Source organism: Oncorhynchus clarkii, chromosome 4 (genome assembly GCF_045791955.1).
Source record: "Oncorhynchus clarkii lewisi isolate Uvic-CL-2024 chromosome 4, UVic_Ocla_1.0, whole genome shotgun sequence".
NCBI lineage: Eukaryota > Metazoa > Chordata > Actinopteri > Salmoniformes > Salmonidae > Oncorhynchus > Oncorhynchus clarkii.
The window spans coordinates 26713521-26740684 of NC_092150.1; the positions used below are offsets into that span (position 1 = coordinate 26713521).

The window sequence follows — 27164 nt, forward strand, 5'->3', positions numbered from 1 at the left end:
GCATCACTGCCTGGTATGGCAACTGCTCGGCCTCCGACCGCAAGGCACTACAGAGGGTCGTGTGAACAGCCCAGTACATCACTGGGGCCAATCTTCCTGCCATCAGGACCTCTATACCAGTGTCAGAGGAATTGCCTAAAAATTGTCAGACTCCAGCCACCCTAGTCATAGACTGTTTTCTTTGCTACCGCACGGCAAGTGGTGCCGGAGCGCCAAGTCTCGTAAGTATGCATTCTGTAAGGTCTTGTTGTATGCGGCGAATGTGACTAATAAGATTTTATATCTTTATGCTATAATGGTTCACATCTACAGTAATGCATGGTTTCACACACACCACCATGCACACACAGACCTCTCTTCAACCCAGGTGTGCAGGATTTATTGAACTGAAACCATTTTTACTGGGAGACTCTCCCTAGAGAAGTAGGCCTATGTCTAGGTCCATATCGAAATGAAGGTAATGCAGTGACGTGCATTACTTATGTGACGACTGCTTAATTATAATACAACAGCGCTACCTGGTGTCTAAATCGAAACCTGACATTAATAAACCCCATAATGTTGAATACATTGTCTAGAATTAAATAGGTCCTGGTCTCTTTAAGATTTAGGTGGCGGCGTGCTTGAGGAAATGTTTCGGAAGTGTAAACGCTAAGGTAGGAGGAAATGAGAGCAAAGGGATGGAGCAATTATCCCTCTTTGACAGCCTATTGGTGAATATACAGTTCCACACAAAATACCAAGCACACACTGACTGGTGCACTGTCGTCGTTTGACATCCAGTAACGTTAGCGGTAATCGTGAAAGGTAAGACATTTATTAGACTTACCAACTAGCCAAAGGCACATCTTCACAATTAACGTTGGCAAGCTAGCTAGCCTATATTAATCATATTCATAAATGTTTGATAAGGACTGATGTTAGTTTACTCGCTAGGTACTGTAGGTACAGTACTAGCTAGCTCGTCAGCAATCTACGCAAGCTTTGATGTGGAACATATCGGTGCAGTTCGTCAGCTATCACTATAAATAACGTTAGCTAGGTACAGTAGCTACGTTAGTACTGTACGTTGCTGCATTACTGGAGCTTGCTAACGTTAGATGCTTTCGAGAACCCAAGCCAAAGTATTAAAGGTAGTTAACGTCTAGTATGGGCTACGTCGCTAGCTACAGAGTATATGTCTACCTAGCTGTGGGCCAGTTTCTAAACCATACTGTAACGTTGTCTTTGTGTGGGCCTTTGCGATTTCCAACCTATCAACCAGCTAGCTAGAAGGCTAACTAGCCAATGTTGTTGGTCCCATGAAAGACCGATTGTGTAGAAGGCAGCTCGAGTCATTCCTGCCTGCGTGGCCACGGCTAGACAGATGTTTAACTTAGCCAGCTAACGTTAATTCACGGGTTGTCCTCAGTTACTGGTATGCATTTTTCATTCATTTTCAACAAGACAGTTTCATGTGAACCAGAATCTTGCACAGGAGGCGTTGATATGGCGAATCATATCAACGTCTTCTGATCTGTAAAACTAGATTCTGGTTCAGTTTCATGTGTATGTGGGTCATTTTTGGGCTCGGGTAATATTTCAGTACCTCTGAAGTATTGGGTCACCAAAATGAAATGCTTAAAAGATGTATATGAATGTAAATAAATATAGCATTATTTTAAACTTTATTATAAAAATGATTTCGTTTCACCAAATTTTTACTTGGGAAATTAATATTAAAATGTGCGCATAATAACTTTTGCAATTAATGCAAACGTGTTTTTGTTGCGAAGGTATAATAGAATAAAATCACACAATTTTCCCTCAGTCGACACTCAACCCCATCACACCAACCAAAGTCCACCCTTATGCGCCGTCATTAACAGGAAGTGACATCATTCAATATGTTGTTGTTTTTTTACCTTGATTTAACCAGCTAGGCCAGTTGAGAACAAGTTCTCATTTACAACTGCGACCTGGCCAAGATAAAGCAAAGTGCGACACAAACAATAACACAATAGAAAAATCTATATACAGTGTGTGCAAATGGAGTAAGGAGGTAAGGCAATTAATAGGCCATAGTAGCAAAGTAATTCAAATTTAGCACATTAACACTGAAGTGATAGATGTGCAGATGATGATGTGCAAGTAGAAATACTGGTGTGTAAAAAACAATATGGGGATGAGGTAGGTAGTTGGGTGGGCTATTTACAGATTGGCTAAGCTGCTCAGATAGCTGATGCTTAAAGTTAGTGAGGGAGATATAAGTCTCCAACTTCAGTGATTTTTGCAATTCATTCCAGTCATTGGCAGCAGAGAACTGGAAGGAAAGGTGTCCAAAGTGGGTGTTGGCTTTGGGGATGACCAGTGAGATATACCTGCTGGAGCGTGTGCTACGGGTGGGTGTTGTTATGGTGACCAGTGAGCTGAGATAAGGCGGAGCTTTACCTAGCAAAGACTTATAGATGACCTGGAGCCAGTGGGTCTGGCGACGAATATGTAGCGAGGGCCAGCATACAGGTCGCAGTGGTTGTTGTCAACTGCATGGTACAGAAACAGGCAAGTAATCACGTTCTTTTATATCTGTATTTTGTTATTTTTAAAGTCAGGTGGGGATCGTTGAGCTGACCAACTCAAACCCGTTACATGAAATAAAGATGGAAAACTAGTACTTTCAAAATGATACTTTAAGCCATAAAAATATACAATCTATTAATTTTATGCACACCACCACCATACCACCATATGGTCTCCTGTCCTTCACCACATGAGGAGCAGAGGCCATTTTGAACCAAAAAACTCCACCCCGTCACATGTTTCATTGTAACGGGGTTGTAAACCTGTGACAGGGTTGAGTTATTTACTTATGATTATTGCATCTAAACAAATTAATTACTCAATATATTATACATTATTTATATTCACTTATGAAACATGCTGTAATGTATTCCATGTGAACAAAACTATATATTTTAAGGCAGTTGGTAGGAGAGTTGGGCAAGGTTCTTAACTACAGTTGTTCCTTTAAGTCGCTCTAGATCCTAAATTACTCAAGGATTATAGTGTATACTTGTATATATTCTAAGAATCTTTGATTTTACGTTATCCATTGAAACATATAGGGAATGGTGGCACCCACATCAACAGCAGAAAGACAAAGGCATTGTCGAGCACGTCAAAATGCTGACCCAGAAAAAAGGGAACAATACCTTGAGATCAGTGATTTCAGTAAGAGAGACCAGCGTCAAAGTGTAAACAGTAGAGAACAGCATACATAAGCAAGGAGAGGAAAGAAGCACTGAGGAACTTGACCACTCCTCCACAAAGTCCTGATCAGGTCATCATCCTTGCTCCTGGTGAGCTGATGTCAACTGCCATTGTTCAACAAAGAAGGACCTACTCTGTGCATGCTTTAACACACAGCACTTCAGTTTCAGGCATAAGGTCCTGGCTGCTCCAGTACTGCCAGCCAATGAGGAAAATCCACAACCTGTGGATGTAATCTAGGTCTTCTTGGGCAGTGGTGTATAGTGGAATACGGTGATGACCTTTATCCAGGCATCATCCTCGGCACGGATAAAAATGTGTGTACAAGTGAAATGTATGCATCGTGTCGGACCAAACAGATTTTTCTGGCCTTCTCGAGACGACATCCACTGGTATCAGTTTGATGAAGCGTGTGACATCCCGCCACAGAGGTTGAGAGAGACGTGTGGGCCAGACTCTCAGGAAGAAAACCATGAATGAGTGAATATGGTGCTCCTGAGAAGGATAGTTATGCTGACACTAGTGCTGTAGTTACAGCTGTTCTAGCATTCTAAATGCCCTTGGAAAATGTTCCTACAGTTTGATGACACGTTGAACTTTTCTGATGAAACGTGTTGAATATTATTAATTACCCTAATGCCTGATGTTTTTATTTGTTTGGTTAATAAAACCCAGATTATTCTAAATATATCTAATGTCCTTGTTACATGGTTGAATACAATGAAATTAAATGTTTGGGGTAAATCTTGGATGGATTTTTGACAGTTAACTAAACTAGATTATATGGAAACCAATCTCTTCAACCCGTTACAGTATTTCACCCTGTGACCCGTCTCAACCCTGTTACATGACAATATTTGTTAAATAAAATGGCAAAGATGAATAAATATGAATTGAATGTTTTCTGAGCTCAGTCTGAAATGTTAAGGACAATCCACAAATATTAGAGTTGTTATAATTCTGAATTTACAGTATTTTTTTATTTAAATGAGCCCACTGACACAAAATATGTCTATTTCAGGGTTTAATATAGCAAAAGTCTGAGATTTTACATTTTATATTATAATATATATATATTGCCCAAGAATGACCCATATGTTGGGTTTCCTAATTGAAGTTCACAAGTGAGTCCTTTTCATTTGAAGGAAACATGATCGCTGTTGTTGATTATGCTTATTCCAGCTGACTGTCACACAAAAACCTGTTTTGAAAAAGTTTTTTTGAGCTATGAGGATTCTGACATTGACAGTGTCCGTTTGACATATTATGATGCTCACGTCATTAGGTAGGGCAATCTGTCCTTTTTGAGTTGTGGAGAGCTTAAATAGTTGGATACAGTTGCAGTATGCTTATGTTACTGAAGATGACATATCCATTGTTACAGGCCAATTGATTTGCAGGTATTTTGCTTATTTTCCCCAAATATCACAACAACCCCCATCTATGGACATGAAATCGGATCAATATCTTAGTCTTGAAAACACTCGTTACCTACCGATCAATACATCCATCTCAGCTGAGCCGGACTTTACCTTTATTCATGATGACTCAAATTCCGTTTCATTACGTTGAGCCATTGAACATCGCCTTTAACCTTGTGAGGAAGATTTTTCACTGTCTTTTTTACTGTTGTTTCTATTTCTTTACCTACCTATTGTTCACCTAATACCTTTTTTACACTGTTGGTTAGAGCCTGTAAGTAAGCATTTCACTGTAAGGTCTACTACACCTGTTGTATTCGGCACACGTGACAAATAAACATTGATTTGATTTGAGATGGCCCTTTGCTGCCCAAATGTTCTTTCTTCGCAAATACGCCTCACACGCCATACAGTTTTGGAAACAATTGGACATTTCATATAAACTGGAAATACATTTTACAAATACAAAAGTTGCACCCGGCTATATTTTCAAGGACACAGCGTCCAACCAGTGAGCACTTCCTCTCCTCCAATTTCCGCTTCAAATGTCTCCAAGGAAGAATCTCAATTGGTCTCCTTTAATCGCCTCTCCTCCTCAAAATCCATTGGAGGAGGTCAGAGGGAAGAGAGAGAAAGCTAAGAATCAAGGAAACCAATTGAGATTCTCCCCAATGGGGTGTAACTGGGGAGGAAGTTACAAACCTCATGTTTTTGTAAATTCTGCAACTTTGCTAAACTACGTACAGTAAGTATATAATTTGTATTTGAATTATTATTTCTAGCTGATGTGAAAGTTAAGTTCCAAAGGTTTCCAAAACCGTATCGCAAGGGAGGATTATTAACGTTCCAAAACGTTACAACTGAACATTCATATTGTAGTTCATTGATCCAGCAGTCATCCATAGGGCTTTGATTGAGAACAAGGGCTGGGTAGCTATACACCCTTCAATTCTAGAGAGAGAGTCAGAGAGGCCTAGCAAAACAATTTAACTTGTGTCCAGTTAGTCACGAAATGTGGCAATGCCTTCAATTGTTGAGGCAACGCCACACACATATTTACATAGGAACAAAAAACAAACGTCCCTTGTCTATCACGAATGTTGAATAAAATTATATTTGAACTTACTCTACCCATTGTCCGTGGTATTCCTTCAGCTGGTTGATATGAGACAATGAACACAGGAAATTATTATTAAACCGACTTCTTCTAAACGGGTGTCTATGTGTTTGGCAATCAAGACGGAAGTACACTGAACAAAAATATAAGGGGAGTGGATCAGAAAACCAGTCCATATCTGGTGTGACCACCATTTGCCTCATGCAGCGCATCTCCTTTGCATGGAGTTAATCAGGCTGATTGTGGCCCGTGGAATGTTGTCCCACTCTTCAATGACTGTGCGAAATTGCTGGATATTGGCGGGAACTGGAACAATCTGCCGTTCACGTCCATCCAGAGCATCCCAAACATGCTCAATGGGCGACATGTCTGGTGAGTATGCAGGCCATGGAAGAACTGGGACATTTTCAGCTTCCAGGAATAGTGTACAGATCCTTGCGACATGTGGCGGGGCATTATCATGCTGAAACATGAGGTGAAGGCTGAATGGCACGACAATGAGCCTCAGGATCTAGTCACAGTATCTCTATGCATTCAAATTGCCATCGATAAAATGCAATTGTGTTCATTGTCCGTAGCTTAAGCCTGCCCATACCATAACCCCACCGCCACCATGGGGCACTCTGTTCACAACGTTGACATCTGCAAACCACTTGCCCATACGCCACCCTACACTCTTTCTGCCATCTCCCTGGTACAGCTGAAACCAGGTTTCATCTGTGAAGTGCACACTTCTCCAGCTTGCCAGTGCCATCGAAAGTGAGCATTTACCCACCTAAGTCAGTTATGACACCGAACTGCTGTCAGGTCAAGACCCTGGTGTGGACAACGAGCATGCAGATGAGCTTCACTGAGACGGTTTCTGACAGTTTGAGCAGAACTTTTTTGGTTGTGCAAACCCACAGTTTCATCAGCTAACCGAGTGGCTCGTCTCAGACGATCCCGCAGGTGACGAAGCCGGATGTGGAGATCCCGGGCTGACGTGGTCTGTGGTTTTGAGACCGTTTGGGCGTACTGCCAAATTCTCTAAAACGACATTGGAGGCATCTTATGGTAGAGAAATTAACTAACTGCAGTCAGCATGCCAATTGAATGCTCCTTCAACTTGAGACTTCTATGGCATTGTGACAAATTGTAACATTTTAGTGGCCTTTTATTGTCCCAAGCACAAGATGCACCTGTGTAATGATCATGCTGTTTAATCAGCTTCTTGATATGCCAAACCTGTCAGGTGGATGGATTATTTTGGCAAAAGAGAAATGCTCACTAACAGTGATGTAAACAAATTTGCTCACAATTTGAGAGAAATAAACTTTTCGCGCGTATGGAACATTTCGGGGATTTTTTATTTCAGCTCATGAAACATGGGACCAACACATTACATGTTGCGTTTATATTTTTGTTCAGTATACCAGCACACTAACAGGTGTTTACATGGTTTTGCAGATGTGCCAGAAATGTCAACTTTAGTACCCGCTCTCAAATAAATCAGGTAAAACAATTAGGGCCCCATTTAGTCGACTGGTTGATTGTTTGGTCGATTAGGCTGTTCGTCCACCAAGATTTATTTTGTTGAGCAGTTGCAATTTTTATTTTTCACCGTGCATAAGACACCTGTCTGATAAGCGCATCTCAGTGGACGGATCCATTGCTGAGGCCACGGGGATGGCACAGTCCATCAATCTAAGACGTGATATTGTATATGGTTATATTACATAAAAATAATGGCGCAACACTAATAAATCTATTTTATAACATGCACTTCCTCCCACGTTGGATACGGTCTGAAATGAGATTCTGAAACTATCTTCAGTGCGCAGTAGAATTGGCACATTTCCATATGTTGCTATGTGCGTAATAGCAAAGTTAACCAGCATATTGAGATTGAGAACAATGCAGTGGAGGCAGCAGAGATTAGGAAACAGCCTTAGCCCAATTGTCTAAGACAATTGAGGCGAGAGGAAACCAACTTATTTAGGTATATAATCAATAGGCTAACTGTTAAATGTGCCTGACTTTATAAACCCTCCATATACAGTACCAGTCAACATTTGACAGCTACTCATTCAAGGGTTTTTCTTTATTTTTTTACATTGTAGAATAATAGTGTAGACATCAAAACTATGAAATTACACATGGAATCATGTAGGAACCAAAAAAGTCTTAAACAAATCAAAATATATTTTATATTTTAGTTTCTTCAAAGTAGCCAACCTTTGCCTTTGACAGCTTTGCACACTCTTGGCATTCTCTCAACCAGCTTCATAAGGAATGCTTTTCCAAAAGTCTTGAAGGAGTTCCCGCATGCTGAGCACTTGTTGACTGCTTTTCCTTCACTCTACGTTCCAACTCATCCCAAACCATCTCAATTGGGTTGTGGGATTGTGGAGGCCAGGTCATCTGATGCAGCACTCCATCACTCTCCTTCTTGGTCAAATAGCCCTTACACAGCCTGGAGTTGTGTTGGGTCATTGTCCTGCTGAAAAACAAATGACAGTCCCACTAACTGCAAACCAGATGGGATGGCGTATCGCTGCAGAATGCTGTGCCTTGAATTCTAAATAAATCAAGACAGTGTCACCAGTAAATCATCCCCACACCTCCTCCATGCTTCATGATGGGAACCACACATACGGAGATCATCTGTTCACCTACTCTGCGTCTCACAAAGACACGCCGGTTGGAACCAAAAACCTCAAATTTAGACTCATCAGACCAAAGGACAGATTTCCACCAGTCTAATGTCCATTGCACCAAAAGCACTCACAAACTTCTACAGATGCACAATCGAGAGCATCCTGTCGGGCTGTATCAACGCCTGGTACGGCAACTGCTCCGCCCACAACCGTAAGGCTCTCCAGAGGGTAGTGAGGTCTGCGCAACGCATCACCGGGGGCAAACTACCTGCCCTCCAGGACACCTACACCACCCGATGTCACAGGAAGGCCATAAAGATCATCAAGGACAACAACCACGGGAGCCACTGCCTGTTCACCCCGCTATCATCCAGAAGGCGAGGTCAGTACAGGTGCATCAAAGCAGGGACCGAGAGACTGAAAAACAGCTTCTATCTCAAGGACATCAGACTGTTAAACAGTCACCGCTGTGTTAAGATGCAGTGCGGCTTGGTTGGGTATCGGAGGACGCATTACTTTCAACCTTCGTCTCTCCCGAGCCCGATGAGACAAGATAGTAGCTACTAACAATTGGATACCACGAAATTGGGGAGAAAAAAGTCACCACTAACATTGAGTGGCTGCTGCCAACATACTGACTCAACTCCAGCATCTTTAATAATGGAAATTGATGTAAAAAATGTATCACTAGCCACTTTAAACAAAATAATTTACATATAATGTTTACATACCCTACATTACTCATCTCATATTTATGTATATACTGTACTCTATATCATCTACTGCATCTTGCCATCTGCCATGTATCACTAGCCACTTTAAAAATTATGCCACTTATGTTTACATACCCTACATTTCACATCCCATATGTATATACTGTACTCGATACCATCTACTGCATCTTGCCTATGCCGTTCTGTACCATCACTCATTCATATCTTTATGTACATATTCTCATTCATATATCTTTATGTACATATTCTTATCTCTTTACACTTGTGTGTGTATAAGATAGTAGTTGTGGAATTTTTAGGTTAGATTACTCGTTGGTTATTACTGCATTGTCGAAACTAGAAGCACAAGCATTTCGCTACACTCTCATTAACATCTGCTAACCATGTATATGTGACAAATAAAATTTGATTTGACTTTAAAACAGTTAGAGTTTAATGGCTGTGATAGGAGAAAACTGAGGATGGATCAACATTTTAGTTACTCCACAATACTAACCTAAATGACAGTGAAAGGAAGTCTGTACAGAATACAAATATTCCATAACATGCATCCTGTTTGTATTAAGGCACTAAAGTAAAACTGCAAAGAAATTAACTTTGTTCTGAAATCAAAGCATTATGTTTGAGGCAAATCCAATACAACACATCACTGAGTACCACTTTTCATATTTTCAAGCATGGTGGTGGCTGCATCATGTTATGGGTATTTTTGTCATTGGCAAGGACTAGCGAGTTTCTTTGGATGAAAATAAATTGATTAAAGCTAAGCACAGGCAAAACCCTAGTGGAAAACCTGGTTGTCTTCTTTCCAAATGACGCTGGGAGAAAAAATGATCACATCTGGAACAGTTTTTCTCAAAGAGTGATAATTTGGCAAGTTGAACGATACATTTCTTTAAAAATCCGATATACAGACAATCGATGTAGTTTATTATACCTGTTCCTTTTGAATTTTATAAATGGATTAACAATTCTATAATGAACACTGCATGGGAATGAATTATGCCCAGTACATCTGTTTTGTGAGTAGGCCAAGGGTTAATGATTCTGATGAATATACCCTCTTTGTTTTTGCATATTTTCAGTGTGGAACCGGTCTATGTTTAGGGGGGTAATAGCCTAGGCTAACCGATTCTAAATGCCACTAGCAGTTCGCAAAGTAGGGTCGTCACTAATGTAACTTGGCACAGTCATAAACCCTGCCTGTTTCTACAATTTAGTTTCTTAAAATCTGATTTTAACCACAACGTTAACTTTATGCATAACCTAAAAAAAAAAAAGTGTTCAGTGCCGGTAAGTGTATGATGCAAAAATGTATTTTGTCCCCCCACACCAAAAGCGATCACGACACGCAGGTTAAAATATCAAAACAAACTCTGAACTAATTACATTTATTTGGGGACAGGTCGAAAAGCATTAAACATGTATGGCAATTTAGCTAGTTAGCTTGCACTTGCTAGCTAATTTGTCCTATTTAGCTAGCTTGCTGTTGCTAGTTAATTTGTCCTGGTATATAAATATTGAGTTGTTATTTTACTTGAAATGCACAAGGTCTTCTACTCTGACCAATTAATCCACACATAAAACGGCCAACCGAATCATTTCTAGTCATCTCTTCTCCTTCCAGGCTTTTTCATCTTTGAATTTATATGGTGATTGGCATCTACACTTTTACCACAACAACCGGCAAAACATTTCGTTTTTCAATCACCCACGTGGGTATAACCAATGAGGAAATGGCACGTGGGTACCTGCTTCTATAAACCAATGAGGAGATGGGAGAGGCAGGACTTTCAGCGCGATCTGCGTCAGAAATAGGAATGACTTCTATTTTAGCCCTTGGCAACACAGACGTTTGCGGTCAGTGTGGGTGCAATAATTGAATAACATGGATTTCTAAATGTATTTTGTGACGCACGCGACATGTCCGGTCTGGTCAGCATGTGAGATATTGCTGCGCATTCAGTGTCCCAGACATTAGTTCCCCATGCTTCTATCTTAACATTTGGTTTGCAACAACAGGGGTTTGTACAAACATTGCCATCCTTTCTCTAGACATTTGCAACGTTGTTTCAATATTGAAATTTGATCACACACACAAAAATGTCAATAGAAAACAGGTTCAACTAAATGAAATCCAGCTACTTTGCTGTTATTCTAGCTGCACGGTTTGATGTGACTGTGTTAGCTGTAGTTGGCTAGCTAGCAAGCAAGGGATAAGAGCGTTGCCAGCCAGTATGGCAATGAAACATATAGAACGAACGACTGGGTCGCGTCCATAGATATCTAATAAACACACTTCACGACTGTCGAGTCTCTAGCAACCTAACCGATAGAATGAACGGACATCTTTTGTCAGCCAGTCGAAATCATGAATCATCATAATTTTCATGGCTATATAAAATACCATTTTATTGGTCACATACACATATTTAGAAGATGTTATTGCAGGTGTAGCGAAATGCTTGTGTTCCTAGCTCCTGCAGTGCAGTAGTATCTAACAACTCACAGCAATGCACAAATCTAAAAGAATGGAATTAAGAAAGAAAGAAATATTAGGACGAGCCATGTTGGAGTGGCATTGATAGAATGAACGGCCAGCTGGCTTGGCTAGCAACCATAGATGTCGGGACAAGGCCTATATTTTCATTCAGGAATGAAATAGTAGCATATAAATACATTTACAAAAAAAATGTTTTATTGAATTTCTAACCGGTTGTAAAAAATATATTGTACACAAGGTTGTGCATAACTACTATTTTAGCACGCCCTCTCGTGTACAATTGCTTTAGTCGACACCGGTTGGTGTGTAGCACTGTGGCATGGTTATAGCCATCGGGTGAGGTAGTTCCTGCTCCCAGGACTGCCGCACATAGAGCAGCTGGTCTGTGATGGATTCATCCCAGCCTCTCTCCCTCTCTACAGTGCATCTCCCCACATGTGCCACAGGGCTTCTTTAGTGTACATGCACTGTCTTTGTGTCCCCATCCGCATCTGAGACACCTCTCCTTCTGTTGGACCCAGAAGGACCGCTGTGCAGTATTCAACTTGGAAAAGTCGGTGCAGTTATTTGAAGTAGTGATCCTTAGAATCACAAAAGGGGCAAAAAGGCTTAAACCTGTCATTAACCCTGGTCTGTCCTTTGTTAGGTCCACTAGGCTTATGCTCTACCGTGACCTGGTGCACACCAGAGAGAGAGAGAGAGAGAGGGTTCTGCAGGCCTCTCCGTGGGGTACCTGCATCACTGCCTCTTCCTCACCAGCCAATCAGCAAAGTCTGTGTGTGTATGTCTGTGGGCCTCCATCTTGCACTATTCCCTTGGGAAAACAGTGCTCAGCTAAGAGATCCCGGTAGGCTGTCCACATGGGACCCACAAAGGAGCTTGTTTAGCATACCCACCAGGCCTCCCACTGATAAAGCAAAGTCCTCCAGCACCTGGGCATCTCCCACTCTGATGGAGGGTGCATTCAGGATGGCAGACAACTCACCCTGTACCAGTTGTGGTTGACCATTTGCGCAGCTGGAAGGCTTATGTGGCCCAGTGTTAAGGACACTACCTGTTTGTTAACTACCACTGCCTCTCCTCCAGTGGATCTTTACAGGCATGTGGAGAGACTGTGGCAGATGGACACTCCTCTCTACAGAAATGAGAACCTTCTGACCTGCTCTAAACAAGACCATATGGCAGTGGCCATTCTTGAGGCTAAGACTGTTCGTGTGCCAGTGGGTGGTGTAGAGAGTTATGCCACCCCACCGCTGAGAAAAGGGGAGGCCCCCTGAGGCTCTGATGCCGCTGCTGCACATTACAGAGTGCCGCCTGGCTAAGGTCTCCACAGTAGTGGAGAGGGGACTGGGAATGATATCCAGTGTGGGCTCAGTCTCTATAGCAGGCAGCTCCTGATGACCAGTGGGGGCTGGGAACATGACGTGTCCCTGCCCGGTCTCAGTAGCAACCGTTAGAGGAGAGGCGGCTTCCTGCTGCTGAACTGCATAAGACCGTCCTATATCCTCCACTGCAACCTGTCGGAGACGGATCCCCTGATTGGAGGAAGCCTGGGATCTGGTCTGTTGTTGCAATAGGCAAATCAGACCCTCGATATTCGATATTGGCAAAAACATGCTTCTGTACTCCATACAACATAGTCAGCGATGTCCACGGCGCTGCAACTCCCTGACACTCCAATTTAGGAGTATAATCCTCCTGTTGGGAATTGCAGCCCCACCTGGTGCCGAATACTATTCCACAGGTGGAGAGGACATCGCGGAAGCCCCTGCCTGTCCCGGAGTGTAGGTATAATCCAAATGTGATGGCGCTGCGGCTCAGGGGGCATCACTGGCTGGGGGATAACTGGTAACATAGTCCCTCAGGTACTCAAGGCCTCCTGCTCCGGACTACACATGGACTGGATGTCAGGTCCTCTGCATGACCTCTGGAGGTTGCCATATATCATGATCAGTAAGCCACATATTTGTGAGGTAGAACCTCCAGAATAAACGGGGCTGTGGCTTTACTGATACCTATCTCCTATTAGAGAGAGACAAGGCAACCTCCAGAGTATTCCAAACAGATTACTTTATTGACCTATTACAGCTGGGTATAGGTCTAAAACAGAATATTAACATGGAATGAAGCTATGATAAATACAATAACTACAATATACATGTAATGGATATAATAATGGAAGAAGTGGCACTGAATGGAATACTATGAATGGATGACAATAACAGTAACGGAGAGTAATGGGACTGTATAAATACACAGGGAATGGCAGGCTATTACATAGTAACAAGCAATAAAGGACTGTATGAAATGGATTACAAATCAATAATAGGAAGTACTGGCTAATTGTTACCGACAATAATATAAGTAGCTATTAACACAGTAGTAATGAGATGGAGAAACTAAGCAACACCAGCTATACTAGCACAGTGCAACAATGACAGCAATAAGAACAAATAATAAACATATATTCTTTCATGCAACCCAAACCCATAAATACAACCAAGCTCTCACAAGGAATTACACTGGGAAGGAAAAAGACAGAGGGGATTTACTTATACCCTTGTAAGAGCATGGTCTGGGCCATTCACAAACCAGAAGCACTGCATCCTGGGGCTATGGGCAGGGATGAGGCACATGGCTACTCCCTGATTGGCTGGGCTGCAATCTAATGATCTCTCACATGTTGACTAAGGATGGGTGAGACCTAGACAAACAACACGGCACCAGCCAAATTAGGTAAACCAGTGGTAATTTAGCCTAACATCCTGGAGGGAGAATTCTTTACAATCAGCAATAGTTTTGGTAGTTTTGCTTTAAACAGTCAGTGTATATGGTCATTTTTAGATACACAGGGTAAAGTTGATCATTTCATAACGAGGAATCACTTTTGCGAGGCACACTGCATGGCCAAAGCAGGGGGGGGGGGGGGGAGAAGCTCACTAAACTTCCAAACGGTCAAAACCATTTGATTTTGAAATGGGGGTGAAGTCCAAAGTTATCCTATATGTTCATTGGCTATGTCATAGCTGAATTGTAAGTTGATACATTACTAGCTCAAACCCATCATCTGCAACAATGACAAGTTCATTAGTGAGTGGTGGTGATTTCTGTGAGATGTAGTGGGGTGGTAGATGGCTCAGGTGAGGTACCTACTTATACACACACAAATGTTAGTGCACTGAATTGTTACAAACTGAACCGTATCGGAGCCCATGTATATAGATAGATACGTATCGGATCGTCTTGAAAGGGAAAGATTAACATCCAGTTTTTGATAGAATTGCGTTCTGTGGGTCCCCCTACCAAAACCCAAAAAGATCTCGTGCGGGCTGCTCTTTCTTTGCCCGATTACCCATCTACTTCGCCCGCTAAAATGTATTCTCCACAATGAATGTATGAGGTGATAGAGCAGCAGTATTAGACTGAGTCGTCAGGCAATCTCCTTCTCCTTTAACTAACAAGCGGCTCCCTTGTCAGAGGTAGCGTAAAATTATATATAGATGTTTTAAATTACTATGGATATCAGCACCCAAAGAATAGTATGCAGTTAAATAGGAAAAACAGGTACAAGGTAAGCATTAAAAAAATTGACATTTTTACAGGTACTGACTGACTGATACTGAACAAAAAGACGCAACATAGAAACACACAAAGGTTTTTTCTCTCACATTTTGTGCACATTTGTTTTACATCCCTGTTAGTGAGTATTTCTCCTTTGCCAAGATGATCCATCCACCTGACAGGTGTGGCATATCAAGAAACTGATTCAACAGATGATCATTACACAGGTGCACCTTTTGCTGGGGACAAAAGGCCACTCTAAAATGTTACATTTTGTCACAACACAATGCCACAGATGTCTCACGTTTTGAGGGAGCGTGCATTTGGCATGCTGACTGCAGGAATGTCCACCAGAGCTGTTGCCAGAGAATTTAGTTAATTTCTCTACCATAAGCCACTTCCGTTGTTTTAGAGAATTTGGCACTGCATCTAACTGGCCTCACAACCGCAGACCACATGTAACCATGCCAGCCCAGGACCTCAAGGAGGGATGGATGGATCCTTTACCTATTCTAAAGAAGAGTGCTAGAACAAACAGTAGGTTTGGCAGGGTTTGATGTTATCAGTAAAGGGGTGGTTTAAAATCCAGGATGTGGAACCAGGAGTCAGTCAGGTTTGTCAGTCAGTCAGGTTTGTCAGGTATGGGTGTGTCTCTCTACGCCACAATGACACATACATAACAACTGTAATATGTTACTGAGCCCATTACTACATGTTGTACATGCTACTGAGCCCAATAGTACATTACTTTGTCATGCTCATATCGATCATGTTCCTGCCTGGCGGGCCTGGGGCATCTAGGCTCCTGCTGTTTCTGTCTGTATGTCTGTCTACATTTTTGGATTTATATCAAACTTTTTCATCACTAATGTCCTCCCCTACTCTCTCTACAGGGTGGTTGCTGATACATTAGGGACCAGGGCTAGCTGTGGGTCTGGTGGTGAGATTGAGCCATACCTCCTGCCCTGCTGAATAGTGTGTGTGAGAGAGGCGACTGGAGGGGGAGGCAGGTGCCATGCTCCAGGGGTGAGGCGGGAGAGAGAGAGACACACACACAGGGCTCAGGGGTGGTGGGTGAGGTTGCCAAGGAGATGAAGTTGAAACAGCGGGTGGTGTTGCTGGTTGCTGTGCTACTCCTGTTGGGGCTGGCCAAATTCTTTCTGCTGGATGGAGGAGAGGGGTCCGCAGCCAGTCGACGAGACCTCCGGGCCTTCCGCAAGGTACGGCTGTTTGTGTGTGTGTGTGTGTGTGTGTGTGTGTGTGTGTGTGTGTGTGTGTGTGTATACTTGTGAGAATTAATGTGGAAGTCTGTGTTCCCAGATGGAGGCAGGCCTGTCTCTCTCACGCGGTGACCGGCTAACACACACCCTCCAGTCTCCATGGGAGGTGGCAAACCAATGGGTGGGCCCCAGGGAGGTGTACCCTGAGGAGACCCCCGAGCTGGCAGCCGTCCTCTCCGCGCTGGGCACTGCCCGAGTGGAGCGGGCAGATGTGGGCTACAAGGGCACCCAGCTCAAAGCTCTACTAATACTGGACGGGGGGCAGAAGGTGGTCTTTAAACCCAAGAGGTGAGGTAGAATACACACACACACACATTGTCCTCTGGTTCTCTGCTGCGGAGTTGTACGTTTTTTGTTAGGTCAAATTAGGACAGTGCTTTTATTCTGTGTCTTACGTAAGAGGATAACTCTCAATCACGTCCTCCCTGTCCATTTCTCTCTCTTTTTCCAGGTATAGTAGAGGCTATGTGGTAGAAGGAGAGCCTTATGCAGGTTATGACAGACACAACGCAGAGGTGGCAGCTTTTCACCTGGACAGGTACACACACGTATCGGCCTAATGCATTAAAATATATACGTTTTAGTTTTGGCCATCTGAATACTGGTGTTGCTAGTGGTATGTGACTATCTGTCCTGTGTATCCATCTGCTGTAGGATCCTGGGTTTCAGAAGAGCACCCCTAGTGGTCGGGAGGTTTGTCAACCTGAGGACTGAGATCAAACCTGTCGCTACGGACCAGCTACTCAGTACCTTTCTAATGCAGGGTGAGACACACACACACACTAGAGGGCTCTTTTCAGTCCCACCCATAATGTTTTCTTATAGACATACCACTCCCTATAAAGTTGATAAGATAACATTGTGTGTCTGGGTTCAAGAAGCAGTGGGCTGGATCTCTCTCTAAATGAAAATGGTTAACCATTTTCTCTCCCTTTCTTTGTCTCTGGCCCTTCCTCTCTCTCTCCAGGTAATAATAGTTGTTTCTATGGGAAGTGTTACTACTGTAGAGAGAGTGAACCGGCATGTGCGGAGGGAGATATGATGGAGGGATCGGTAACTCTCTGGCTGCCAGACGTCTGGCCTCTCCAGAAACACAGACACCCCTGGGGACGCACCTACAGGGAGGGCAAACTGGCCAGGTAGGGGTGTGTGCATTTGTGCTTATATGTTAAAGTCCTACTCCAGTCTCCTTTTCACCTAATTTAATACCCAATTTAAAAATATATATATATTTTGCTCAAAACATATTGTTTTACCACTACTGTTAATCTCATGTTATAGAAGGGTCCAGACACCTTTTTTGTGATTTCAGTAGTTTTTGTTGACTTACCCCAACAGCAAATCACTTCCTCATTGTCATTGTGTAGTATGGGGTCTTTGAAAAAACATGAACAAAGACTTTAAAAAAAATCCAATATGTATTTTTTTTAAATGGCAAAGCTCTCAGTATAGTGATGCAGGTCTTTAGATGTTGTACACATGAAATAGTGTCAGTCCACAACGTTGTATTCCATTGTGTTGTGACTCGAGTGATACCTCTAAATCCATTCTTCAGGTAACTGACAAAATACCGTGAGTAAATATACAAAGTATATTGGAAGCATGGGGTGCTTCCACACAGGAAGTTCCAGACACTTGTAGAATTAACGCCAAGGCGCATTGAAGCTGTTCTGGCAGCTTTTGGTGGACCTACTCCTTATTAAAACACTATGTTGGTGTTTCCTTTATTCAGGCACCTGTAGCAGCAGGCTACATGGAGAATGGAACAGCTGGATAGGGGAAACGGCTCAAGTCGAACAAATGGAATAAAACGTTGCGGTTAAAGTTCAGCTTGGCACAATTTCATGTATACAACATCTAAAGACCTGCTTTTCTGTTCCCAAAAGGACATATTTGGGTGTTTTTGGAGCCTTTATTCATGTTTTTTAGGCCCCCATACTACACAACGACGATGAGGAAGTTATGCTATTTGGGTTAAGTTTCTCAAAAATAACTGAAATCACAAAAAAGGACACTTCTATAACATGCAATTTACATCAAAAAAAATAACTTCTCCTTTAACCTTTACGGGATCGGTGTCCCTATACCGAGATGGTTGAGCATGACTGTTGTAAGTAACAGAAAACTTTCCAAGACATAGACATGTCTTATATGGGCAGAAAGCTTAAATTCTTGTTTATCTAACTGCATTGTCCAATTTAAAGTAGCTATTACAGTGAAAGAATACCACGCTATTGTTTGAGGAGAGTGCACAACAACAAAACTTATCACGGCAACTGGTTTGATGTATTCCCCTCTGAAGGTAAATAATGTACTTACATTCAGTAATTTTGTTCTGATTTGTCATCCTGAGGGTCCCAGAGATAAAATGTAGCATAGTTTTGTTTGATAAAATCAATTTTTATATTCAAATGTAGGAACTGGGTTCTACAGTTTGAATGCCTGCCGTCTCTGGCTCCACACCCACCCCACCTGGCCAACTAGATGTGTGAAAGTTAGTGTATTAGCTAATAATCCATCATGTATGGCATTCCCGGGAGTGTATAAACTTAAATTTTGTATGTTCTCTATAGTTATGTACTTGAAAATGTATCAATTGGCCAATACGACACGTAACATTTTGTCCAGTATTGCCATGCGTCACATGTTTTTTCGTTTGTATTATCTTTTACCAGATCTAATGTGTTATATTCTCCAACATTCATTTACAATTTCCACAAACTTCAAGGTGTTTCCTTTCAAATAGTATCAAGAATATGCATATCCTTGTTTCAGGTCCTGAGCTACAGGCAGTTAGATTTGTGTGTATCATTTCAGGCAAAATTGGGGGGGGGAAGGGTGTCAGGTAGCCTAGCGGTTAAGAGCGTTGGGCCAGTAACTGAAAGGTCACTGGTTCAAGTCCCCAAGTTGATTAGGTGAAAAATCTACCAATGTTTTTTATTGATCCTGTAAGTTGCTAAATGACAAATATATATAATAAGTGTTACTGTGTTTCTATTTCTCTTTTAAACAGGAGAAGTAAAAAACTAAATGCTTTAACTGTATGTAGGTGGGAGTATGATGAGAGCTACTGTGATGCGGTGAAGAAGATGCCTCCGTACGACGCCGGTCCCAGACTGCTGGACGTCATAGACACAGCCATCTTTGATTACCTCATCGGCAACGCCGACCGACATCACTACGAGAGTTTCCAAGACGACGGAGGAGCCAGCATGCTCATCCTGCTGGATAACGCCAAGAGGTGAAGAACACAAACACATCACTAAGTGTAAACACAAAGAAACTCTAGACATGCTGACTAAGCTGGCAACTCCTTTCACCTCTCTAACTCCATCTCTCCATCCCCCAGTCCACTCCTCTTTTACCTCTGTCCCTGTTGATTGATCTGCTGAGCTAAGTGTGAACTAGGGTAGTGTTGCCCAACCCTGGTCCTCCAGTACCCCCAACAGTACACCGTTTCATTATAGCCCTGGACAAACACGCCTCATTCAGCACATGAGGGCTTGATGGTTAATTGACCAGATGAATCAGGTGTTACAATAAAATGTGTACTGTTGGGGGTACCGGAGGACCAGGGTTGGGAAACACTGTGCTAGAATGTGTGTTATGATAGTGTGTCAGGGTTTAACTTGTCAAATCAAATGTTATTGGTCATATACACATTTAGCTGATGTTTTGCGTGTGTAATGAAATGCTTGTGTTCCTAGCTCCAACAGTTTAGTAATATCTAACAATACACAAATCTAAAAGTAAAAGAATGGAGTTAAGAAATATTAGAACAAGCAATATCAGAGTGGCATTGACAAAAATACAGTAGAATAGAATACAGTATATACAGATTAGCAAAGCAGTATGTAAACATTATTAAAAGTGACCGGTGATTCCATGGCTATGTATATAGGGTAGCAGCCTCTAAGGTGCAGGGTTGAGTAACCGGCTGTTAGCCGGCTAGTGATGGCTATTTAACAGTATCATGGCCTTGAGATAGTAAGGCATCTGAAGACAGCTTCTATGGTGTTTTGTTGTTTGCAGTTTTGGAAATGCAGCTTTGGATGAAAGAAGCATTCTGGCCCCTATATATCAGTGTTGCATGTGAGTAGACACACACACACACACTAAAAATACCAACATTTCCTCAAAGGAATCACAACCCATTCCTAGTGTTTATGAACAGTTCTCTCTTACTCTCCCTCCCTCCGTCAGGGTGCGTGTGTCTACGTGGAACAGGTTGAACTTGCTGAGAGCTGGGGCTCTGAGTTCAGCCCTAAGACAGGCCCTGACCTTTGACCCCATTAACCCTGTCCTGGCCGAGCCCCACCTGGCTGCCCTGGACAGACGGCTGTCTGGTGTCATAGCAACCATCCAGCAGTGTGTAGAGTCGCTGGGCCCCGACAACACACTGATAGAGGACCGCATGATCCTGCCACACCCCTAGAAAAGGACGGGAGGGAGGAAGGAGGAGGGAAAGGATAACCTGTCTCGCCTCGAGGGAGAGAGGGTTGAGCCATGGGAGGAGCTGGATGATCAACCCCTCCTCCTCCTCTCACGGCCCCCCAGAAAGGAACAGGAAATGACCCCAGCAGCAGGAAGTGACTTGATAAAGGACTGGGTGTTGAGTCCTCTACAAACTGTTCCCGTCCACGCTAGGACCAACTCCATACCTAACTCTTTCCTGACGTCTCCGGTCACACACACACACACACACACTCTGCCAGAACCTCTCTCTCCATCCAGTGTAAAAGAGGGAACCAAGGCCAAAGGACTCAACCCAAAGACACTCAGGATAGCGGGGGGTTCCATACACCCCCCCCCCCCCCCCTCCTATCTGGACACAATCCACTGGACAGACAGTGGCGAGAGAGAGACTGGCCAACTGACCATGGGGGGGCAGGAGGGGGATTTTGGGGTCAGTCTGATTGTGACAAACAGATGTCTGTATCCAAAATGGCATCCTATTCCCTGTATAGTGCAAAGGCTCCAAAAGTAGTGCACTGTATATAGAGGGAATTGGCTGCCATTTCACATCTGCTCGATGTGAGCAGTCTGACCAGTGACTACGGATGCTATTCCACATATTGCACTAGTTCCGGCCCCTGTTTCTCAGACCCAATTCCTGGACTAAAAGCACTTTCAGTAGAGATTCTTTATACATGCCATAAAGAGATCAATGGAACGCAGACCATGGGGGATAGAAGAGGGACACTGTCATTGGTGCCCATTCAAAAAATCTGATCTAACAAAGTGGATATTCGTCAATTCTCTCATGATGTACACTGAATGTAGAAAACATTAGGAACATCTTCCTAAAATTTAGTTGAACCCCCTCCCCCCTCCTTTTTGCCATCAGAACAGCCTCAATTCGTCAGGGCATGGACTCTACAAGGTGTCAAGTGTTCCACAGGGATTCTGGTTAACGCCAATGCTTCCTACAGTTGTCAAGTTGGCTGGACATCCTTTGGGTGGTGGACCATTCTTGATAAACACGGGAAACTGTTGAACGTGTGAACTTTACAGCGTTGCAGTTTGACACACTCAAACCGGTGCGCCTGGCCCCTACTACCATACTACTACTACCGCCTGGCCCCTACTACCATACTACTACTACCGCCTGGCCCCTACTACCATACTACTACTACCGCCTGGCCCCTACTACCATACTACTACTACCGCCTGGCCCCTACTACCACAGGGCACATAAATCATTTTTTGGGGCCTTTCAGCCTCAATGGCACACATACACAATCCAGGCTTCTTTAACCTGTCTCCTTAATTTACAATGATTTTAAAGTAGATTTAACAAATTACATCAATAAGGGATCATAGCCTTCACCTGGGTTCATCTGGCCAGTCTGTCTAAGTGTAATGCAGTTGATTGGTAACAATGATATGAACATGTATTGGGGTTGACATCCATACCAGCATTATACTCCGATTTTTACCCCAACATAGTTTGAAATACACATGTAAACACACACATTTTGATGGCCGGCAATGAGGAGATTCTGGATTTATACCCCACGGAGGGACACGTGTGGCATTACCATTATTTTGGTTGAGTTCGATTGAGGTCTTTACCACATGTATTGAGCATGCTTTTTTAGTCTTGGATTAGACTAAAGGAACAAGCCTTTGGGGCTCTGGTCAGGACTGGTGCACTATGTGAGGAATAGGGGGCCATTTGAGATATGACCAGTGTGTACATACTGAACTAACTGTTGAATAGCATAAGAGTATAATTGAGAATTATAATATTAAAGAAACCTAATTTAGTGTCAAGTTTGGATGGTGTGTGTGTGTGTGTGTGTGTACGTTTTTGCGTGTGGTGTGTGGTGTGTGTGTCTGTGCATGAGTCCAATATTTCCCCCAGTTAATTTTAATTTTTTTCAGAAGTGGAAAGGTCGTGGGGGGTGGGGCAGACACAGGGGACATGCGCCGCCCCCCCCCCCCCGGACAGTTTTTATAGAAGGACTGTGAGAATGTAATTTATTTTTAAAAGGACGTTCTACTCTAAAATGAATGAAAATCAAATTATCCCAACACCATCTGTCTATGATCTCCCCCCATAAATGAGCCCAATAACATATTGTAAAAAAAAATGTTTAGGGCTGACTCTTACCATAGCCTATACATGGCACCATACCATATTATCAGGCAAGTGTGCTATTAGCAATAAGCACTTTTTCTGGATTAAAACAGGGCTACTTTCCTGCAATTATATACATTTTTCCATGGAGCTGACATAAAATGTGGCAATGTGAAAGCGAATTTCCTGCAATTCTATACATTTTGCAACTGACAAAGAAAAAATTTGGGAAATTGAGGGGGTTGCTGGGAAGTTTGGGACTATGTATGTTTTCAACATTAAAAATTATTTAAATATGCTGTATTTCAGTGTTTAACAAAAAAAAAGTAATGGCTCCACTTCAATTGGCTGCTCTTGTATAGATTGTTTCTGGATGCTTTCGTGTAGACGCTCCTGTATAGGGGGTCTAGAGATGCTCAAACTTTCAACTGTTACTGTCTATATACAATAACCTGCTTTTTAAGTGTTCCTCCCTTAGAGGGAGCCAGATCATTACAGTAGAGATATCTAGATACAGACAATCAACTTAGACATCGCATCATTTTATCTGTCCCATAATGGCATCTGTGGGAGAACCCATTGGATGAGAGCCACATGTCCCTCCTCTTTGAGAAGGAGAGGACGCGAGAAGTATGCAATTGAGATCCTCCTCATGAGAGCACGGGCACCACCAGAGGCCATCTTCATTTTGAAGTAGTACATTTCTATGAGTTGGTAAACAAACTGAAAGGGTGCATACTGCCAACTGGAGTATGTTGTTTGAACAGGTATAAAGCCAAGGTTGGCGATTTACTGCCACCTGCAGTTATGGAATGTTTGCTCACGAGTATAATTCATTGGCTGATACCTCCTGGTGACCTAGATGGAATTATGTGATCTTTCCTTAACTCATTGGAAGTCCCACCCAGTTGACTACTTCAACATGGTGTAAGTCCTCACTGGTGCTGCCCATGCTAAAATGGGCTTTTGGGCACTAGAGTCCTCTATCGGACAACCAATGCCACCACTCTTCCGTCTCTTCTATCTGGCACAAATGGTCTTTGGTCATTTGTTGCATCGCCAGGTGTTGACAGATTAAAACAAGTTTACAATCATAGAGAGAGAACAGAGCGTGTGAAAGGCCTTGTGTGGGGCCAGTGGTGGTGGTAGCCTCATGACCGCATAGTTTCTAATCAAACTGAACTTTGGAATTTCCAACTGACTGGCTGGCCTGAATATTGTGTTTGTCTGCTGGGAGGTGTTGGGTGTTGTTAATAACCCTTTAATGATGGCATATATACAGACACAGTCATCACAGTTCGGAATATTAATGTCGTCACGAAGGGGGTCTGTTTCCGGTAAGTCAATCTTTGTTGAGTGGAAGAATTCCAAGAACAGAATTGCTAACTAAAAACCTAACTTTTTGTGTTAGAGATGGAGCTGTCAGATGCAAACAGACTTACAGGGGGAGTCCCATGGACAACACCACTGGAGAACGGGCCTTCTCCCCATATCTGGGGGGATGGTGGTACACCACTAATATTATGTGCATAACAGCCCATTCATACCCAATCAGGCCTGGTCTCCCAGTATCAGGGTGGGAGGAACAGGCACATACATACATACACACGGGGAGACCCCCTAGGACTGTATGTGGAACAGATCCAGTACTGACCTGCATCCACCCATCATTTCCACTAACCCCAGCTCTCAGCTGTCTGCATAAAAAAATAACACACACATTTTTATTTTCCGTTGAATCGTGCTTACAGAGATGCTTGGTTTCATTGCCATTTTTCTTCCTCTCCTCCACCCGTCTCTCGTCTTTGATGCACTTTTGCAGGTTCACTATGACTCAGCGACATCAAAAACATGTCACACAAACACTTCCCTCAGAAATCAGATGGGGGGGGGATGTATAGGGGGCAGGATAGTCTTTTTTTTGTCATGAATCTTGTTCTGGAGACAGCTCTGCAGAATGGTCACAAGCCAGATAACAATTCTAGGGGTAGAGAGTGTTTTTGTAATGTTCCCCTAATGTTTGAGTTTCCAGTTCTCAGGGGAACATTCTGTTAGCAAAACCCTTCTCAGAGCCTTTGTACCATGTTTTGACATGAATTAGGAAAACATCCCCTTAATGTCAAACAGAACATGGTTGACAACGTTTCATGAGAACATTCATGTGTCCAGTTTTCTGAAGGTTAGGAGAATATTCCCTTAATGTCATACTGAACATACCTAGACCGTGGTTGGCAGGTTCTCAGAATAAGATATTAATGCCCTGAACACGTCATGGGAACGTTGCAGGAACATTTCTAAGTGACCCATAACTTTTGAACGGTAGTGTACATATACAACTCACTTTGTACATGTTGAGTAATGATTATTTTGTAAGTGAACATGTCCTCACCTGGGATTTGATCTCACAATCTCTTAGTTCACAGTACTCCGGTCTTCCTGCTACACCACCATGTCTGTTTCATGTGTATATTCATCGTTGATTGAGGCCTAGTTATTTAAAACATTTAAGAACTTTCAATATAGTTGTCTAAAGTTTTTCATGGGAACATTGCAAGAATATTAATATGTCCAGATTTCAGGACCTCACCTGATGGTCCCAAGAACCTTTTCATTACACATCGGGCCTTATTGTTGCCACTGATACCCCTTTATTTGTTGGAAAGGGATACTCACAGCACTTAAGTGTTTTCAACTTATATATTTGACACATGTTATTACATTGTGCATGTTCATTTATACAATAATAATTATTCAACATGTCCTCACCTGGGATTTGATCTCACAACCTCTTGGTTCACAGAACTCCGATCTTCCCACTATGTCACCATGTCAGGTATTAGTTAATCTGACTATTCTCATCATTGACTTGACTTATTTCAGCAATTTAAGGGCTTTCTGTATAGTTGTCTAATGTTGGTGGGGAATGTTAACCTGTTAATGATACTCCTAAATTGTGTGTACTTTTAACAGAGCTGAGATTTACTTCAAAGTGCACTCACCCTATTGCTTACACCTATATCAAGTTGTTTAATCTACATAAGTGTCCAGATTAGAAGGGGTTAGGGTTTCTTCTGGACAGGACCTAACGATACTGGCCCAATAACCACACACCCTAGAGATATCCCTTATTGTGACATTTTAATTAGATGTGTTGTAAATGTTGCCAAATGACTAACATATGTGCCCCCTGTATATAGCCTCGCTACTGTTATTTTGTTGCTCTGTGTTATTTCTTTTTTTTTTTACTTCAGTTTATTTTAGTAAATACTTTAACACTTATTTTTCTCAACTGCATTGTTGGTTAAGGGCTTGTAAGTAAGCATTTCGCTGTAAGGTCTACCTCCACCTGTTGTATTCGGCGCATGTGACAAATAACGATTTGATATTTTGCTAAGAATGTGACAGTAGCGTGACTGCCCAAATTGGTCTTAAACCCAGGCCACCAGCACCAATGACAAAAACCCTTACTACTGTTCCAATAAGGGATATCTCTAGGATGTGCTTATTGGGCCAGTAAAGTTAGGCCCTGTCCTGTCCAGAATAAAACCTAACCCCTCCTCCCTAGGCACTAGAGTAGATCTGAAACAACTTGATAGGTGTAAACCACACCCTATTTCTTAGAGCCTTACACCTATCAAGTTGTTTCAGATCTACTCTAGTGCCTAGGGAGGAGGGGTTAGGGTTTATTCTGGACAGGACAGGGCCTAACTTTAAGTACATTTTCATCTTTGTTAAACTTTTTTGAGTGTACTTTTAACAGGTTAACATGCCCCACCAACATTAGACAACTACAGTCGTGGCCACAAGTTTTGAGAATGACAAATTCATTTTCACAAAGTTTGCTGCTTCAGTGTCTTTAGATATTTTTGTCAGATGTTACTATGGAATACTGAAGTATAATTACAAGCATTTCATATGTGTCAAAGGCTTTTATTGACAATTACATGAAGTTGATGCAAAGAGTCTATTTGCATTGTTGACCCTTCTTTTTCAAGACCTCTGCAATCCGCCCTGGCATGCTGTCAATTGACTTCTGGGCAACATCCTGACTGATGGCAGCCCATTCTTGCATAATCAATG

General features: G+C 42.5%; 1 protein-coding gene across 1 annotated transcript; it reads left to right on the top strand.

Moving 5' to 3' along the window:
• Positions 1–633: 633 nt before the first annotated feature.
• On the top strand, positions 634–23378 carry LOC139406653 (glycosaminoglycan xylosylkinase-like). The gene is made up of 9 exons (XM_071149501.1): positions 634–807; positions 16115–16441; positions 16542–16789; positions 16953–17039; positions 17156–17265; positions 17469–17640; positions 19551–19742; positions 20534–20593; positions 20705–23378. The coding sequence occupies exons 2-9, from the start codon at positions 16313–16315 to the stop codon at positions 20934–20936; spliced, it is 1230 nt and encodes a 409-aa protein (XP_071005602.1). The 5' UTR covers positions 634–807; positions 16115–16312; the 3' UTR covers positions 20937–23378.
• Positions 23379–27164: the final 3786 nt, after the last annotated feature.

What these genes read in the sequence shown, in the direction of transcription:
- LOC139406653 (XM_071149501.1), top strand. Translation starts at nt 16,313, where the DNA reads ATGAAGTTGAAACAGCGGGTGGTGTTGCTGGTTGCTGTGCTACTCCTG. An exon ending in GTGGTCTTTAAACCCAAGAG is followed by an intron (nt 16,790 to 16,952) that starts GTGAGGTAGAAT and finishes CTCTTTTTCCAG; the next exon opens with GTATAGTAGAGGCTATGTGG. An exon ending in CTGCTGGATAACGCCAAGAG is followed by an intron (nt 19,743 to 20,533) that starts GTGAAGAACACA and finishes TGTTGTTTGCAG; the next exon opens with TTTTGGAAATGCAGCTTTGG.